The 18,946-nt window shown below is 42.8% G+C and overlaps 1 protein-coding gene across 2 annotated transcripts in view; it reads left to right on the forward strand.

Moving 5' to 3' along the window:
• Positions 1-992: 992 nt before the first annotated feature.
• KIF25 (kinesin family member 25) overlaps positions 993-18,946 on the forward strand; it is a 37,115-nt gene continuing 19,161 nt past the window's right edge. The window contains exons 1-7 of one of the 2 annotated variants that reach the window (XM_083732491.1): positions 994-1,158; positions 3,967-4,032; positions 7,588-7,710; positions 9,251-9,389; positions 10,687-10,790; positions 11,355-11,443; positions 15,289-15,331. In XM_083732491.1, coding sequence (XP_083588617.1) covers positions 1,084-1,158; positions 3,967-4,032; positions 7,588-7,710; positions 9,251-9,389; positions 10,687-10,790; positions 11,355-11,443; positions 15,289-15,331 — 639 coding nt within the window. In that variant the 5' untranslated portion in view covers positions 994-1,083. Of the gene's footprint in view, positions 1,159-3,966; positions 4,033-7,587; positions 7,711-9,250; positions 9,390-10,686; positions 10,791-11,354; positions 11,444-15,288; positions 15,332-18,946 lie in introns of both variants that reach the window. The other variant, XM_083732492.1, reaches the window with a different exon arrangement.

The following is an 18,946-nucleotide window of genomic DNA, read 5'->3' on the forward strand; positions in this document are numbered from 1 at the left end:
GACAAGCTGCATCTGGCGAGCCAGCGCAGCACACGGAACGCCGTTTACCTTCCCGCTGGTAAGCGGTCCCTATTTATCTACTTGCACTTAAGGGTGCTTTCGAACTGCTAGGTTGGCAGGCGCTGGGACCGAACGACGGGAGCGCACTCCGCCGTGGGGATTCGAACCGCCGACCATGCGATCGGCAAGTCCTAGGCGCTGAGGTTTTACCCACAGCGCCACCCGCGTCCCGTGATACAGATTAGTGCTTGCTTAATTACCAGAACTCAGTGCTACACTCTCATGCCTACCCAAGGTTCCTGATCTAGGCTTTGGTAACGGGAGGTGTGAAACTAGCCCCCTGTGCCTCACATTCTACTTATTCCTTTATCAACTTCCTGGCTGGGCTTAAGCTTTTGCTAGAACGAGGGGAAATCCGAACTGAACATGCGTGGAGAAGAATCCTCATTGTCCTGCTACCTGCCCACTGCCAGCTATTGCTCAAGGGGAGAGGGGTTGAAGCAGGCACAGGCAAACTCGGCCCTCCAGGTGTTTTGGAACTACAACTCCCATCATCCCTGACCCCTGGTCCTGTTAGCTAGGGATGATGGGAGTTGTAGTCCCAAAACATCTGGCGTGCCGAGTTTGCCTATGCCTGGGTTAAAGGATTGCGAGCCTATTTTGCCTAGTTGAAATAAAGAGAGGTAAAATGCAGGAGGCAGCTGCTTCCTCTCGCTTTGCAGGCACGACCCTCCTCATTATATTTCAAACACAAGTATTGACAATATCGTTGAAATGCAAACGCTGCTCCGGCTTGGCCGATGCCCCTCTCTGTGCCTACTAGGCAAAGGGTCTCCGCTGGAATCACCAGCAGAGAAATCACAAGCAGTTTCTTTAATCCCCACTCGGCTGAGTCCCTCCCATTTCCAAGCCCAGCCAATCGCGACGCTCTCCCTTCCCGGAAGCGGAGACGAGTAACCGTGGCAACCGCGGCGAAGCTATGTCCTTTGCTGCAATTGGTCGATTCAAACGGGCTTGCCAGAAAGAGTGCGGCAGGGAGAAGAGGCTTCCACCCCACCTCTCCTGGACCAGCAAACTTGCAGGATGCGGCCTGGGGATGGGATAAGCCTGAGCTATGCGTCGCAGCAGCGGATCCGGCAGCTGGAGCAGAAGCTGCGCGTGAGTCTCTGGGAAAGGGGGTGCTTGGCAAGGCCGAAACTGCTCCGGCTTAGAGAGGGGGGGGGGTGACCAACTTGTCCTTGTGGGTAATACACCCTGGGTTTAGCTCCATCATCCCTCCCTCCCTCCCTCCCTCCCTCCCTTCCTTCCTTCCTTCCTTCTTTCTTTCCTTCCCTCCCTCCCTCCCTCCCTCCCTCCTTTTATAATAAATATCGCAGTGAGATGAGAGAGGGCAAGAACTCCTGCAGCAGCTCCCTGCCTGCATAATGCTGGATTTACTTATAAGCTAAACAAGCTATAGTTTAGGGCCCCACTCTCTTGGGGGCCCCCCAAAAAATTAAAGGGAAAAACAACTGCATGTACGTTTCCAAAATATAAAAACAAACTTTTGTTATTGCCAAATGCCAATGTGTTTGCATTATTCAGTTTGTTATGAATAAAAAATCATTTTAAGTTAAAGATAATAATTTCACTATTAATATACTTCTTCTTAATTGTATTTCAGTTCAACAATTACTTTGATGAAATACATATTTTTTTATATGCAAACGGCTTTAGATACCTATTAGGTCCATAAATTACCATATAGCATATTATTCAACACAAAAAACAGCAACAATTTGTTGTTGACAAAGGACACCTGGACATATAAAGGGCCCCGTTACCTTCAGTAGCTTAGGGCCTCATAAAACCTAAATCTGGCCCTGCCTGCATTTGCTCATTTTTGAAGGGAAAATGAACCAGAGCATGCTGATCTTTCATATGGAGAACTGAGTTCTGGATCCTGGTTAAGGCCCAAGTGTACTGAGGCTTGTGTGTCAGAGAAACAGAGTTTATATTGAAGAGTTTTGTCTGCTTCATTTTAGTACACCAATTAGGACCTGTGACAAAATGTTGCAATGTGGAGCACTCCTGTTCAGCTTTCCAGCCTGCTATTCTTGCCCCATTCTAGGATATTCCATTTGCACCCCTGCTGCCAACACAGACACATTTTGTGGCCACTGAACAGGCTCAGTCCTTACTGGGTTAATGCTGTGGGGTGCCTCCTTAAAGCCCCCCCCCCTAAATATTTTTTTGTACCTGTCTCTTTGGGTCCCCCCTGGGCATTTTGATACTTCCTTCTTGCTTTCAAATGACCCTCTCTGGACTACACTGTTGCTGGCGGTCTCATAGAATCATAGTGTTGGGAGGTACCCTGAGGATCATTTAGTCCAACCCCCTGCAATGCAAGAATTGCAGCTGATCACACTTGCAACCTTAGCATTGACAGCACCACACTATCCAGTCAGTGGCTTCGTTCATGATTGGAAGAGGTAACGCTTTGAAGGGGTTCACGGTTTCTCTGGCTCAGGGGTCTGCAACCTTTAAGACAAAAAGAGCCACTTGGACCTGTTTCCGAAGGGAAAAAAACTGGGAGCCGCAAAACCATTGCGACATTTAAAACAAATATATATCCGGAGCCACGATCTGACAGCGGGTGGGAAGGTGACGTCGGGACAGTGCGTGACTAACGCACGCACCGCCCCCATGTGACGTCACAGCCAGTACAGCGCCTGCCGCAGTAGGGAGTGTCGGGGCACACAATGCGCCTCCTCCCCTCACTAGTATCTGCCCCGGAGCCGCGGCAAAGGTGTAAAAGAGCCACATGCGGCTCCGGAGCTGCGGGTTGCAGACCCCTGCTCTAGCTGTAGTTAGTGTGCTGCTCACACAACTGTTTCATATAACATATTGAGTGAAGAGTGAGTTTGCACTTGTTGGTAGCGCCCTCTTCACACTGATCTGCGCAAAGTTTATGTTCATACAAGCTGTGTGCATAGACTCTCCTTGTGTGATCTGCACCCTGCTTGATGAAGATATTCAATATCTGCAGGTCAGGAAGCTGGGCAGCAGGTGCATTCCTCTTCCATATGTTAAGGGTATGTGGTATTTCTGTGCAGAAAGGACTCGTGGAAAGTCTTCGCAACAAGACCCCAGTATCATGCCAAACACTTTTGGAACAAGGACGTGCACATTTCAATGTGATTCTGACATCTTTTGGACTGAGACAATGAGGATGAGCACACTTTTCCCTACCCCATTCATGTATGCTTTTGAAGTTGTTACATTTTAAATACACAAATCAATGGATATTTCCTCTTTGGAGTAGAACTGAACAAATCTGCTGGCAATCTAATCTATTCCCTTTTATAATCCCTTCATATTTTCTGGGGCTACCATTCTAGAATCCTAAAGGGCAATGCAATGGGGCCCATTGAGGCTATTTTCCACACTTCCTTCTCCAATATGTTGTACAGTTGCCAGTGGCAGTTCAGAAATAATATTACTGAAAAAGGGGAAAGCACAAAGAGGTGGATGCAGTGATGGCACACACATTTTTATGGGGAAAGATTTTTAATAATGATTTAGAGCTGTTGTGATTTTTGTTATTAAAATGTTCTGTGAAAGTAGTGACTTAAATCAATGCAGAATAATACTTGGCCCCTGTCTTAAATTGTTTCCATGTTACAGGTGTCAGTTAAACCCCCCCCCCCCCCACAAATGCTCCCTTCCCAAATTGTGTGATAAGAGCTAAGCTTTAAACTATATATCAAATAGCTGATTTGTAGTGTATACCAAAGGGTTCCTCATACAAATTGTCCCTGAGGCAAGGATGACCAGAGAGTTTGGTGTATTGTAATGTGTGGCTTGGCTCTTAGAGTGAGAAGCAGATACAGTTTGGGATCGGAGTAGTTGCTTGCAGTAAATTAAATTGGCTTCTTGTATAACTTACTTTATCCATTTAAGTTCAGGCTTACCATGTTTTCCCAGACAAAGCAAGAACGGATCATAGTGCTAGAAACAGAAAATGCCCTTCTGCATCTCAAGCTTGCAAAAGTAAGTACAGCATAATGTGCTCCATTTCCCCATCCCACTGTAGTATACACATCTCCCCCAAGCTTTCAATTTCAACTTATTAATGGGTCAAACCTATGTAAATAAAAACACTGATCCAGGAAGCATAGTTCCACAATCTGAGTTCACTTTACAAATGACTTCCATCTAATATCCATTGACCAGGAAGATGTGCTTGCCAAAAGAGAGTTACTGACAGGTTGCTGGGGAATGGCCATGTCTCCAGGTAGGGCTGGGAGAGACCCCAGTCTGAAATTGTGGAAAGCTGCTGCCAGTTAGTGGAGACAATCCTGGGCTAGATGAATGAGTGGTTTGATTCAGCATAAAGCACCTTCTGATGTTCCCAGGTTTCTGAAAAATGTGTATCCTGCATCTGGTTCCTGATATTAGATCAGGTATCCAGCCGATGGGGACTGAATGTGCTACAACAGGTGATCTGACTGGTGCAGATCAGCATAAAACAACTTGGATGGAGATGTATCTTCTTATCCATCCTGCAGCGTTCCCCTGGGTTGCTATGCATATTTGTGTGTATTACTACACCTTTCAGTATAAGCAGAGTAAAAGCCATCTGTCAACCTACAGGCACAACTAAAACATTAATTACTGTAATTATCACCTGACACAGCTCTTCCTGAACAGTTGCTGCTACCTAGAATAGACAAGGGCCTAATTCACAAGTCTTTGGATTTATCTACGAACATTATAATACTGGCTGTTTCGTTTTCAATCCTCTCCTCATTATCTCCAGTGTAGAATAGGCATTTTTTTTCCACTGCCAGTTCTGTGAGTTGTAATTTAAATAAATGCATGTTAAGTGTTTTGGCAATCTAATCCAAATCAACCACCTTATTTTTAACATTATGCTCCTTTTTATCCTCATAATTGTAAGACACCTACTTTTTACAGGAAGTGCGCCTGCCTTTTATAGATAGCTTCCTTGAGCCTTCTCATTAACCATATTGGCATCCTCTTGAATTCATTTGTATGTTTTCTTACCCGTGGAACACATTTTACCTTTCATTCTATTAGAGAGAATTCAAGGCTACAGGGAATTATTTAATATTTGATCCTCCCCTTTAATTAATACTGTCGTTTTTAGGAAGTGCAACATTGCAACATTTTCTGCTATGCTGGTGCAAATGAAAATCAGCGGAGCTACATGGGGAGACACTATTAATGCAAAAATTTTGCCATGTGGCGTAGCCTCTTTGCAGCTGTGTTTCAAGTGATTGCTTGCAAAAATGAATAAATGATGGTCCACATGTTACAGATTTTGCATGTACCCTCTTCTACCGGAAAACACATGAGGCAGATTATACATGTTTATTTCACTATGGAAAAACAATGAAAACACATTGTAGCACGCTGGTGCTAAGCATGGGTCCCTGCAGTAAAGTTTCTCTATGTTCACATGATGTAATAAATACCGGCTTCCTAGGTTACCAGATTCAGATTGCCTAACTATTATAATGGTAATTTATGCAGTGGTCCACTGATCTGAAGTAGTAATCTTAATTGTCTCATTCAGCATAGCATTTTTGTTGTTATTGTTAAGTGGAAGAGGAAGAACAGGTCTAGTGGAAACCACCAGTGTCTGAGAAACCTTTAAAAGATGACAATATGTTGCTTCTTCTTTTTTATAGCTGCCTTAATTTAATTTTCAAGCCATTGTTGAGCATAGTCGACACTTATCCTTGCTGAGGGATTTTGCATCTTGTACTGCAACACTGCTAGAGATTTAGAAAACTTGGAACAGTTGGAGGCTGGGCCCGCATTAGGGCAGACTGCAGGGATTAGTGGTAATAGCAACTGTCAGCCAAGAGGTTCTAATCTAATGTGAGACTGTAAATTGCTGGGTGACCTCATGAAAGTCTCTTGCCCTTGTGGAGGCTTGGTTAACTCTTTAAGGATAAAAACGGGGATCAACTGAAACAAAATAGAACTTGACTGAAAACCAGATGTTGCCTTTTGAGCTCAGCTTCACTGCAAGTACTTACCAGAATAATGTGGTGGAGACATATGATGACTGCAGTGCTTCAAAGTCTTCACAGGGATCTCTTCAGGAGCTTACAATTTTATCTCAGATGAAACCATTTGTGACATGGACTGCTTGCATCTTGACACTTAGCTTGCAAGAAACAACCATCAAAGGCAGGTAGCAGCTCTGGCGCACACCAAAAAGGCACTGACTGGCCTAGCCAGAAAAGGATGGTGAGCAGCTGAAGAAATGACTTGTGCTTGTATCTGGATACTAAGAGGTTGCATTTAGCTGTCATGGCAATAGATCTAGTTTATTGGTGGGGTGATTTAAACCATACTTTTTCCACCGCTGCCTTCTCTCATTACAACCTCTTGTTTTAATGCATATGCTGTGTAACATAATACTTCCTTTCTGTCCCTTTTGAACCTGCTGTCAACCATTTTCACCCAATTGCCTACAGTAGTGGTTCGCAACTGGTGGTGCACAGACCCCAGGGGGTCTGTGACACCATTCACAAAGCAAAAACTACCATAGAAGTATCAGTTTTCAAAAGTAGGGGGCTTAGTTTTTTAAAAACAGGAGGTTCGCAATACTTAGCTAATTGTGAACTACTGTCCTACAGCATTTACTCTGCTTTTGATCATAGCCAGTCACCTTACTGAAAAAACAACCACACACCAGAACCTTTTATTTGATCTTTAGCTGTAATCCACAGACCACTTCAGAAAAAGAACAATATCAGATCCGTTGGCCTTTTCAGCAGTAGGGTATGCAGGGGGTAGCAGAGGCTTACTATGGCTTGCAGCTGTCATAAATGCCTGCATCTCATCAGATTTGTTACATGAAACTTAAAAAAGAAATTGTCAGGGGATTGACACAGAAGCACCTCACACAGGGCATGGGAGCTATGCAATAGAAACAATTTTGTGCACAGCTGCATATGTCTTGATGGAAATCTACCAGAAAAAATTAATGTATGTATTGAGCTTGAGAGTTTCTACATATTGGAAAATATACCAACCTTCATTGTCCATGATAATGTGGAGTAAAAGATTAAATGACAACAGATACTTGGAAAGTGGCAAGAATGTTAGGGTTAAATGAGCTCACCTGCTCTCAAAATTGATTTTCATTTCCCCTCTCTTATGAACAGAAATGGGATTTCAGAACTTTTTAATATAAGAAGTCAAATGTTAATCAATTCATTGTGTCTACAGCTATAATCTCCCACTGCTGACTTAAGTGGAAGACTGTCATTCATTCAAATAGACAACCATTTGTGAGAACCTAGTTATAAGCTGAAGGTGATCAAACATTTCATGCATAAAGGAAAATAGAAAAACTAGGGGTGGTATAAAACCATTGCTTCATGTGAAAAATTTCAATTCCTCACATCCAGCCTTTGCATAAAAATACAGTGAACCTTTGTGGGTTATAACACTTGACTTTCTGAATGTTTACATTTTATGTTGTTGGTCTTTGTAGAAATCTCCAATTGCCAGTCTCTTTGTCTTTTTGAACTATCTGGGGTTTTTATTTTTATTTTTAAACAGAATCAAGGAATTATTGGGAAAATCTCAGGTGAAGAAGCAAATGATAGCTTTGCTTATTACAAGCAGCAGAAGTGTCATGGAAGTGTCAGATCCGTTATAATCCAGCTGCATGAAGCCATACAGGTAAAAGCACTAGTCCTAGCCCTACTTACAAGCAAGCTTGTTTTCTGCTGCTCCAGAGGGTAGGACCCAAACCAATGCATTCAAATTACAAGAAAGGAGGTTCTGCCTAAACATCAGAAAGAACTTTCTGGCAGTAGGAACTGTTCAACAATGGAATGGACTTCCTCAGGAGGTGGTGGACTCTCCTTCCTTGGAGGTTTTTAAGCAGAATTTGGATGGCCAACTGTTATGGATGCTTTAGTTGAGATTCCTACATTGCAAGGAGGTTGGGCTAGATGACCCCCAGTGTCTCTTCCAACTCAGCAATTCTATTCCACTTTGGAGTAAGCCCCATGGAATTCAATAGAACTTACCTTCTGAGTACACATACAAATGCTGCACCATCAGAATTTGAAAGACTCTGTACGCAGAGAATTTTTAAAATGTAACTTGACCTTTAGGAGCCTCTTATTATTTTGTTTTTCTTATTTTCTAAAGGTCTTGGGTTTGGGCGCAGGTGATTTAATTGATTGATTAGACATTTCTATACCACAAAGCAGTTTACATGAAACGTCAGTAAATTATTATTTAATCTGAACGTAGACCAAAATGGGTCCAGATAATTCTGCTGGAAGAAGCCCAGTGTAAATAGTCCCCAGTGGGAAATCATATTGATTGTGAAACACCTGGACGGAGGATAGGTTACAGTTATAAGAAATAATACATGCCCCCACAGCTTACCTTGGGAATCGTTGGCATGCAGTTCCAATATATGCTCACGCTGGGAATCCTAGTGCAGTGATATTCTGTGAAAGGTCGTATAAATCCCATCTGAGTTAGTAGGAATTATATTAGTGTAGAACTGCAGCCATAGGAAGGAATTAAAAGTTGCACCAAGGTAAGTGTTCTGTCAGTGCAGGAATTTCAGCTTGCCAGACAAAATGATCTCCCCTCTCCTCTCTATGTGCTGTTCTGGGGCTCTCCCACCCCATTCCTGTCTGAACCTCCTGGCCAGATCCAGTTCCCAATCTCTGCAATAAGGGGATAGATAGATAGATAGATAGATAGATAGATAGATAGATAGATAGATAGATATATGAAGCTGCTCCTTTGCTTTTTCTCCCCCAATACCCTAAAGAGTGTTCATAGAGAGGCTGATAGTGCTGTGGTCTAAACCACTGAGCCTCTTGGGCTTGCTGATCAGAAAGTTGGCGGTTTGAATCCCCACAATGGAGTGAGCTCCTGTTGCTCTGTCCCAGCTCCTGCCAACCTAGCAGTTCGAAAGCACACCAGTGCAAGTAGATAAATAGGTACCACAGCAACAGGAAGGTAAACCGCGTTTATGTGTGCTCTGGCTTCCATCATGGTGTTTCGTTGTGCCAGAAGCGGTTTAGTCATGCTGGTCACAAGACCTGGAAAGCTATCTGTGGACAAATGCCGGCTCCCTCGGCCTGAAAGCGAGATGAGCACCACAACCCCATAGTCGCTTTTGACTGGACTTAACCATCCAGGGGTCCTTTACCTTACCTTTATCTTAAATATTGTTCTGTTTCTTAAATAGAAACTAAAGCAAGAAGTGAAGAATCTCCGTTTGTTTGCCCTCACATTCTCCAGAGATGTCCAGCATCACGGCAAAACTTACCTTGGTCAGATTTTGGCTGCTGTCCAAAGGCTTCAGATGCATAATGAGGCTATGCAAAGTAAGAGATGAGCACCAGTGAAAGCTTATCAGGCTGGCATCTAAGGCGCTTGAACCATATGAGCAGTGCCATAGTTGGTAGCAGCTCACAGAATTTGCAATGAAGGTTCTGGCTTTGGATTGAGGGGCAACTTTTTACTGCTGCCAGGACTTTACACGAAGCAGGTGTACTGCACCAAGAGCATACTGCATCTCTTGGTGGTTTGTTGAATATTGTGGAATATTGTTGAATATTGTGGAAATGGTTTGTTGAATATTTACAGATAAATTATAAACAGATAAAAACATAGGCAGGATTATTATAATAATCTGCAGTTTCATAAGAGTATTTATTTAAAGAAGATGAATAAATGAGCAAATTAAGTTAATTTGGATATGTAGAAGATATTAAAAACAAATTTAAGGAACCGCAGAAACGGGGAAGGAAGTCAGGTTTTGAAATGCCAAAATGATTGTAAATTTATTGAAATGTATAAAATTAGTGAAATGTATAAACGTGAAAAGTAGAAATTAAAAAATTATTTTTTTAAATGAAAGTAGTGATGAGGTGGAGCATGTTTCTATGGAAACTGAACAATGAAAATACAAGCACAGGTCTGGGCAGCCTGTGGTTTTTGAAATGATGCTGGAGAAAGCTGTCTATGGCTACCAGCCACAATGGCAATGGTCTTCCTTCACAGTCAGAGGCAGTAGGCCTCTGAAAACCAGTTGCACAAGTTGTCACAAGTGAGGAGAGCGCTGTTGCGTTCATGTCCAGCTTATGACCAGCTGCTGTGAGAACAGGATGCTAGCTAGATGGGCCTTTTGCCGGATTGAGCAGGGCTCTTTTTATGGCCTTCCATTAGACTCAAATTCCCGATTGCCCCAATCAGAATTGCCAATAGTCTAGGATGATGGGAGTTGTAGCCCAGTGGCCTCTGATGGACCACATCTGCCTTACCTTTAATATAAAGATTGCCCAGGTACTTCGGTTCAAGGTCCATCTTGCCCAGCACTCTGTTCCCAGATGCTCCCAAGCAAGGCACAAAGCAGCAGCAAAGTGCAATTTGGGTGGAGCTATAGCATGCACTCATGGCAGAGCTTCTCTACCTGTGGACCATACGGATGTTTTCAGTGCAGAGAACAAAGTCTCAAAAGAGAGTGCTGGACTTGAGGAGTCTCTCTGTGATAATATTTGGATATTCCATTTTTAAATAGCTTCTTGTTTGGAGGCATCAGTGTGCAGATGCTCTCAGGCCCATGCCTGAGGGGGAAATAGCCTAACAGTTCTGTGAACATTTGTGAAAATGTCTTTTCAGCCTTTCAGACCAGAGCCTTTGAACTTGAGCAGTCCTTGCATGAAGTAAATGAGCGATACCAGAAAGAAAAACAAAGGAGAAAAGTACTTCATAACAGTTTAATTGTAAGTGTCCTGGTAATTGAGTCTGCAGTGTCTTTTAAAAGATCTGCATAAATATGAGAGTTGCCAGTGTGCAACTTGAGATGACTTTCCAGTTCCTTTTTATCAGTTCCTGTATCTGCATAGGAGGCTGTGCTCATGGCTTTTCTGTCTGCTCTTTCCAAGGCCTGTTGCCTTCCTTTTATTGCCAGCTGCCTCTTCAAATTGTGGGGCTTTTTAAAGAAACGGTTGGGTTGTCTGAATTGCAACCTTTTAAAATATTTATTGACTTTATGTGCTGTGTAAGAACATTTACATTCACTAGTGCACCAGTCAGATTACAGTGGCTAAAAAAATGGGGGGGGGGAGGCAGACTTAAGGAGATTAAGACCATCATCTTTCATCAAAATCCTGGTCGGGGTAAAACCAACTTGGACACTTTTTCACTCTATTGAGGCAGAGCTTCAATAGTCATGAGGCAAGATAGCAACACCAAAACTTTCTGTATTTTCTTACCGCATCTGATTCACGCCATTTCATTCACGAGTTTTTAAAACTGCTGACTATGTTTCTGCGTTGCATCCTCAGGAACTAAGGGGAAATATCAGAGTCCATTGCAGGATCCGCCCCCTGTTACCATTTGATACACTTCCTGGAGAGTCGGACTTAAAAGACAGGTAATTTATTTCATGAATATAGTTATGCTAACTGACACTCGTATGTCTTTCTGGCGCCAGGAAAAGACCTTTTTATTTTCCTAGGCTTTTAAACTTTTGTTGGTCTGTTTTATTTGGGTGTTGCTTTTATAGAGTTGCTGTTTTTGGCTGAATTGATGTTAGATATTTATTGTAAGCCACGCAGATAATGTGTTTGAAAGCTTGGGTACAAATCTGAATCATAAACAGTCTAATTGTTCTCCTTCTGTTTGAAAATGTTGATTAGATTCTGCATTTTTACATACTTTGGAAGACATTTCCACTTTACAAGTGGAATCTGCAACAAACGTGCATTGTATCCTCACACCCTAACAGGAATGTTCCTGTTTAGAATTCCAGCCAGTCAGATGTGTTCTCCTCCAAGGCAGTAGTGGGATCAAGCAAGCCAGTTTACTCCTCTGTCTCCCAGTTGTCCATTTTTCCTCAACCAACATTCAACATTCTTTAGGTCTTGCAAGCCATTGAGCACGATGAATCCTCTTTTGGTTGAGGAGGTTTTTGGGGGGTGGAGGGGGAGGTTGTCATGTCCCTTTTGGTTTTTAAAAATGTTTTGCATTTTTCTGTGCTCATGGGCTCATCCAGGCATGTTAATGGTTCCCTCTTGCTTCTCCAATTCTGTTGGCACTCAACCATCTGAATTCTCTGTTAGAGGAAATTAGGGTGATTTTTACTCATGTCTCCTTTTATAGCCTTCCAGCTTCTTAGATCTGGAGGATTCTGACATCACCATTGTCGGGTTCAGATTACAGGAGGTAACAACCTGCTTGGGCTCTGACATGCAAGCCCTGCCCCCAGCGTCCCCATACGTGTGGCCCTCCCCACTCCATCCCCAACCTTCCTCAGGCTGAACAAGGAAGAGCTGCAAGAGGGCTTTTATTTGCCTTTCCTTGGAATGCCATGCATGACTGGGGACCCTGTTTCATGCCCCTGTCTCCATTCATTGATTCAACGTTTTGTCTTCTGATTAGCTTACATGAAGGTGGAAGCGCCTCTGAAACATCCTTTTGTATCCTCTGAGCTTGGCAGATCTTGTGCATAACTCAGTACGGAAGATGCTGTGAGGAAAGAAAAGAAAGCCGAGATGCTTTCAGCCTGGCTTGCTCGCATAATCCTCCCCGTACTCCAGGCTTGGTGGGGCCCCAGGAAACAGTTTGGGGGCTAAACAAAGCCCTTTCCAGACTGCTAGCTATCCTTTTTCCTTTAAAGAAAGTAATGGGACTTTCCCCCCCCAATGAATCTGTGAGTACACTATCAATACAGACAATGAAAGATGGAACCACAAAAGTGATATTGAAAGTAGGCAATTCCCCTTCCTTATTACTCTTCCAGGTGACCTGCTTGTTGAGCATGTATCCTGATGTACATGAAAGCTACATCATAACTGGTCTTTTGTTCTGATTTGTTTATGGTCTGGTTAGATGACAGTGATCAATCATCCCGCATCCATCCTGATTTCCTTACAGGGTGCTTGTACATCTTCCATTAATCATGTCTTCCTTTCACACACCTTAATGCACATCCTTGTCACTTTGCAAACTGCAAGAAGTCCCATTCTTTTCGAAAGTGGATCTCTTGGGTGACAGAGCACTTTAATATACTTTAATTGTGCAAACTTGAATCCCTTCTGCAAAACATTGACAGTCTGGAGGCGCCCAGAATGACTATATTGAGTGTTTATGTTTTTCTTACGTTGCTCACCAACCTGTCTTGCTGTTCAGGTTCCATTAACTCAGACACCGTTTTCCCATGTCACATCCCTCTCGAAGGCTGAAAGAACAGAAGGGATAGGCTGATGTAGCAAGCCTATACTGCTACTTTATAATCTGTTGCTTTGTAATCAACCCTGATGTAGGGAAATCAATCCCAGAAAGCCACAAGAAGTGTCTCTTTATGTTTGCTTGTATATGGGTTTAAGAAGGTTGTATTTATTTCTGTTTGCTAAGGTTTGGGAAGGGGGGAGGAATAAAATACTGCTGTGATTTGAAAAGCAATTACAACTAAGAGGAGAGCTGTGTAATCTAGGATTTTTATGGCTCCAAGGAACACGATTGTTTTTCTGAGGCTCTCCAAATAGTGGTACATTTATCTGCAAAACTGCGGCACAAAGCAGAGTGGTCAGTGCTCCAGAACAGGTCTAAGCATCCTGTGTTTCTCCGCTCTCCCCATACATTTCTCAGCAAAACTTTATTTTCTCCCAGCACTTACATAGGTAGGTCCACACAGCTACAGCTGCAAACTCACACTTCCATTTCCTTTCATGTAGTGCTCTGTTCTTCATGTTGTCCAAGTTGCTAGCGCTCACACTGTGTTAAGAGCTGAGGGTGGAATTCAGTGTAGTGCTAAGGGATATGCATGTGAGGAATGAACTCCGTTGGCACCACAGGATTGTCCTCTCTCTTCTCCCTGTGCCACCTAAACCTGTCCTGGGCATTCCCCCACATCTTCAGGAGCAGATTTAGGGGGGAAGGATGGGGGAGAGCGGACCTTGTTTTCCATATGCAACAATTAGTTGAATCCTGCCTATAGTTTGAGCCTGCATGTTTATTATTTTTCATTTGAAAATAGCAGCTGGGGGTGGGCGTTGATCAGAATTGGGCTCATAGAGGGGATAGAAGGTTTTTAAAGCCATTTAAACCCACAAACCATGGTCCTGACAAATATCCTCCCCACTTGCTGTTTCTTTCTTTCCATTAACTGCTCCCAACAGTAGAGGAGCTTCGTGAGCAAATTCTGAGACGATTGCTGATGACCCAAATGGGTTGGGTAATGTCTCTCTTCACGTGATGGTGGCAGGAGAAAAGCATCTATACCCCACGCTTCAGCCTGAAAAGCTCTCAGGGTGGCTTACATATCAATAAAAACAACACAGCCTCAGCCCTCTGTTTAAAAAGACACAGCACATAAGGAAAAAGGAATGAGGAAGGAAGAGAAAAACATGCATACTCCAGCACCAAATTCTTAATGTTGCAAGGTTCTTATAATGACTAGCTTGGATGGAAAGTGACTGTTTACAGTACAAAAGCAGACCTTGGTGACCCCTGAAAAATGCTGTTCCTGGAAGTGACTATAATGCTAGAAGTTGTTGACCTTATAGGGTGGGGTCTTCACTTGGCCTAGCTGGAATTGCTTCTTGTAAGTCACATCATGACAGGGAGACTCATACTGGCCCAGCTGATGCCACCATTCTCAGAGGAGATGGTCCTCTCTTTCTCCTCAGAGGGACAGCTGGACCTGATAGTCTCTGGGGGAAGCAGCAGCGAATGAAGGTGGCTGTTCTTGTTTGGATACCATCTGCATATTTTATTACCAGGAATGTGGCCTCTGCTTGCCTCTGTTCTGGCGAGGCAGTCACAGTATTCAGAGCTCTGGGGAATTTTATTATGTAAGGAACAGGAAAAGGTGGTGTTTGTACATGGTATCACAACTATTTGGCAATTTCCACACCTGGGGTCACAGTCTGAGCTTAAGACCATTCCTGCAGCTTGCTTATCTTTGTGGTTATTCTAGCCCTGACTGTGTCTCTGCCTCCTGGTTGTCAGGTTCACTCAAGGGTGAGTAGCACTCAATGTGAGCCTAGGAGAATAATCAGAAAACTCTTCCCCATCTAGCCAGAAGGCCAGTGTAGGTTCTACAGGGAGAAGCAAGGGGCACACATTTTGCCACTAACCTGTGGCATATCATTGGGCCTTAGGCCGCTAGGTTTCTTGGGCATTTGTGCAATTGGCTGTTTTGTTAAAGTTTATGCAAATTGCTGGTTGTGTTCTTCTTGAATCTTTTGTAAGTTAATACATTTTGTTGTCAAAAAGGCAGAGAAAAATCCCAGAAAATGTGGTGTGTGAAGCTGATGATGTGAGTATATTTAAGTTTCTATGTTCTTTTAATGCTTGTGTTTTCTGTTTTTATTGCTGTAAACCGCTTATCCCTTGTGGGATAAGAATGAGTGGACCGTGATATCTTCACTTTCCAAGAGCTTTGCATCCTCACATGCAGCATTCGCTTTATGACTGACTCCCCATCCCCATGTTACCCTCCCCATTTCTCCATCACACTGTATAGCCTCCTTAGTGACTGTGGCTAGGAAGTTATTTCTGGCACTGTGAGGTGAGTTCTGGCCGTCCCTTGTTAATCATTTTCTTCTAGCATATCAATGTGCAAAAGGCTTTGTTTGCCCTCACTGTAACTCTGCGTGTGCATCTGTGTAAGTGTAAGGCGTTACAGTCGTACCTTGGAAGTTGGAGAGAATCCATTCTGGAAGTCTGTTCGACTTCCAAAACGTTCAGAAACCAAGGTGCAGTTTCTGATTGGCTGCAGGAAGCTCTGTAAGCCCCGTCAGACATTCGGCTTCCAAAAATAGTTTGCAAACCAGAAGTCACTTCTGGGTTTGTGGTGTTCGGGAGCCAAAACCTTTGAGAACTAAGCTGTTCGAAAACCAAGGTACGGCTGTATTCTTATTCCAGTTTTTCAGCTAGAGCAAGGCTGAGAGGGTTACTTGTGATGACACAATGATGTGAGCATTCCCAGCATTCGAATCCAGTGCTTGGCCCACCAGATCACACGTCTGAGTTCTGTCAGTTGCACTTCAGCTCCAATAATAAAAGTTATTTCCCGCCTTAAACTACTTGTAGTTGCTTCACTGATGCCTTGCCAGAGATTAGAAATACAGTGTCTAAAATGTAGCTGCCTACCCAGCCTTGCTTTCAATTGCATTAAAGGGAACCTGGCTTAAATCCACCAAAGCAGGGGGGCTTGAGAGCTGAGCTGCAAATCCAGATGGCATTCCAGTATTAATTAAGCCCATTACCAAGAAATAACATTTGAAAGGCATGGAGCTAAGATGGAGTTTTAAATTCAGGTTTTGCAGTAATTTTCTTGACTATTAGGGCTTTCCGTCAGATACTCTTCATTATTTACACTTCATGCAAGTGTGCAGCCAATTTTCCTTTTATGGTAGCATATAAAATGCAGCAAAAGAGCACATGAACATATGTAGCTGTGTTATATTTGCTCAGGCCTTCTGTCCACCTAGCCCAGTACTGTCTGCCTGGCTTGGCAGCATCTGTTACAGGATTTCAGATTGCAATCTTTCCCATCATTTCTTTCTTCCTTTTGTGTAAGTGATGATGCTGGGGATTGATCTTGGGGTCGTCTGCAGGCAAAGCACCTTATCCACCACTGAGTTATGGTGCTTCCATGCATTAGATTTACTCTGTCCCCTATACAAACTAGGCATGTACTTGGATCCATTCAAACACAGGCTTAATGGGCTGTTTTGGAGGAGGGTGTTCTCCTCTTATGTTTTTTAAAAATAATAATACTTTGCATACTTCTGCAGACCTAAGGCTTTCCCAAAGCATGTTGATACTTCATGCTTGTCTCTCATTTTGACTCCAACCACCCCTGTTGACACTCATCACCTGAATTTGCTATTTATCTTATGGAAATCTTCTGTGCAAATGCTTGATTTTGAAGATTGCATTTTAGAATATGTGCTTTTGAGACTGACCAAACGGAAAGTTCTGGATTTTGATTCACAGAGTTCAATTCATCTAGAGTCTAGATTCTAGACCAACTGCTGAAATAAAACATGATAGCCTCTAGGGCTGAGCGATGTCTGGTTTATCACTAACTAAACATCACAATATATCACAATGTACCAATATATCATGATGTCTGAAATAAGATGGAACTATGTAGAGGCAAACAGTAGGACAGGGTGATATCTGGTTTTCAACTTCAGCCAGGTGGGCGGGGTATAAATAATAAATTATTATTATTATTATTATTATTATTATTATTATTATTATTATTATTTACTGTCCTCCTTGTGAACGCTTTGGGTTACGAGCTCCGCTAACCCGGAAGTAGATGCCCCTTGTTGCGAACTTTGGGATGTGAGCAGAAGTCGCATGTGGCAGCAGTGGGAGGTGCCATTAGCGAAAGCGTGCCTCATGTCACAGCTTAAGAATGGACCTCCGGAACAAATTAAGTTAATAACCAGAGGTACCACTGTATTGCATTTTTTTTTACGTAGTGCACACACTGTGATTCGCGATATACCACCATCTCAAATATTGTGAAACCGTTACCGCGATGTGGACCAATTTTGGATGATGTATTGATACATCTCCCAGCCCTAATAGCTTCCACCAAATACATACCTAGCAAATCCTTGACTAAGGAAGGAGATTTTTCAGTTAGAGTCAGAAACTAGCATCATTGGGACACATCCAGCACTTTGTTAGTTTGGACTCCTAATGGCATTTGCGTCTGAATCAGCAAAATGTAGATGAGGGCTGGTTTGGTATAGTGGTTAGTATTTTGGACCTAGGTTCAAATCCTCATTTAGCCATAACACTCATTGAGTGACTTTCAGCAAGTCACCCTTTCAGCCCAACCTACCTCCCAGATTGTTGAGAAGATAAGATAGAGGAGAAACTATATACACCATCCTGAGCTCCATGGGTGGGGGGAAGGTGTGATATAAATGTAATAAACAGATGTATAGGAGCTATAGCAATGGGACATGGCAAGCTGACCCTTTGGCTTGGCTTACTCACCCACTCCTCTCCCTTAGTGTGACCCTCCAACAAAGCTCGTTGCTATGTTCTCCATGCTACTAGAAAAGTATTATGAACCCATTGCTTCCATATTGTTTCCAGTTCTATCTTCTCTCTTTCTGGCACTTTCCTATATAACCCTCCAGTATCTCATTACTACTTCAGTTGAAAGGTTCATGGAGTCTAGTACTTGAACCCTAACAAATACCATCACTAATCCTGATACTAACTCACCTTTGGCATTAGCGAACTGCCATTGTAATGGCAATTGATTTATTGCAGAAATCAGACTGGGTATATTCCAGTGGGATTTGTCAAACTTTTGTAGAACTGCAATTGCTGCATGATTTCAAATGGAATGTAATTTGAAAACAACAGCACTGGACCAGAATTACTTCAGATTTGGGGAGGCTTGAAAGCTGTCAAAAGACTGTGGTAAATAAAAAGTCTGTTTGTTTAGAGATTCTTGCCTTGAAATTTGCTAGAGGGGCAAGTGATCTCTTTTTTCACCCCCTTTGAGTCTTGTAAATCTTGGCTTGAGAACTATCACTTCAGTTCCAAGGCCTAAAAAAGGTTTTAGGTTTTTATTGCAAGTAAAGCACAGTATTTCATTTCACCGTTTTGAGTTCCTTCGCCCTTATAAAGCCTTGGAATCTTTTTCATATGGATGATTTTGGCTACTGGCATTGGAGGTATGAGAGCGTGGTTATTGCATGGCAACTGCTTGCTTTACTAATTGGTTTGAAATGTGAAATTGGTTTTATCAGTTTAAAAGAGCAGATGTTTGGCTTTCCTTTCCACTTTTTCTAGTTCATAACATTTACTTTGCAGTTCTACTTCTTGGTTTGCTAGTAACAGCCAACATATGTAGTTAATATTGCCACCTACCTGACCCTTGAAGCAGATG

Source organism: Podarcis gaigeae (genome assembly GCF_964106915.1).
Source record: "Podarcis gaigeae genome assembly, chromosome: 3".
In the NCBI taxonomy this organism is placed as follows: Eukaryota; Metazoa; Chordata; class Lepidosauria; order Squamata; family Lacertidae; genus Podarcis; species Podarcis gaigeae.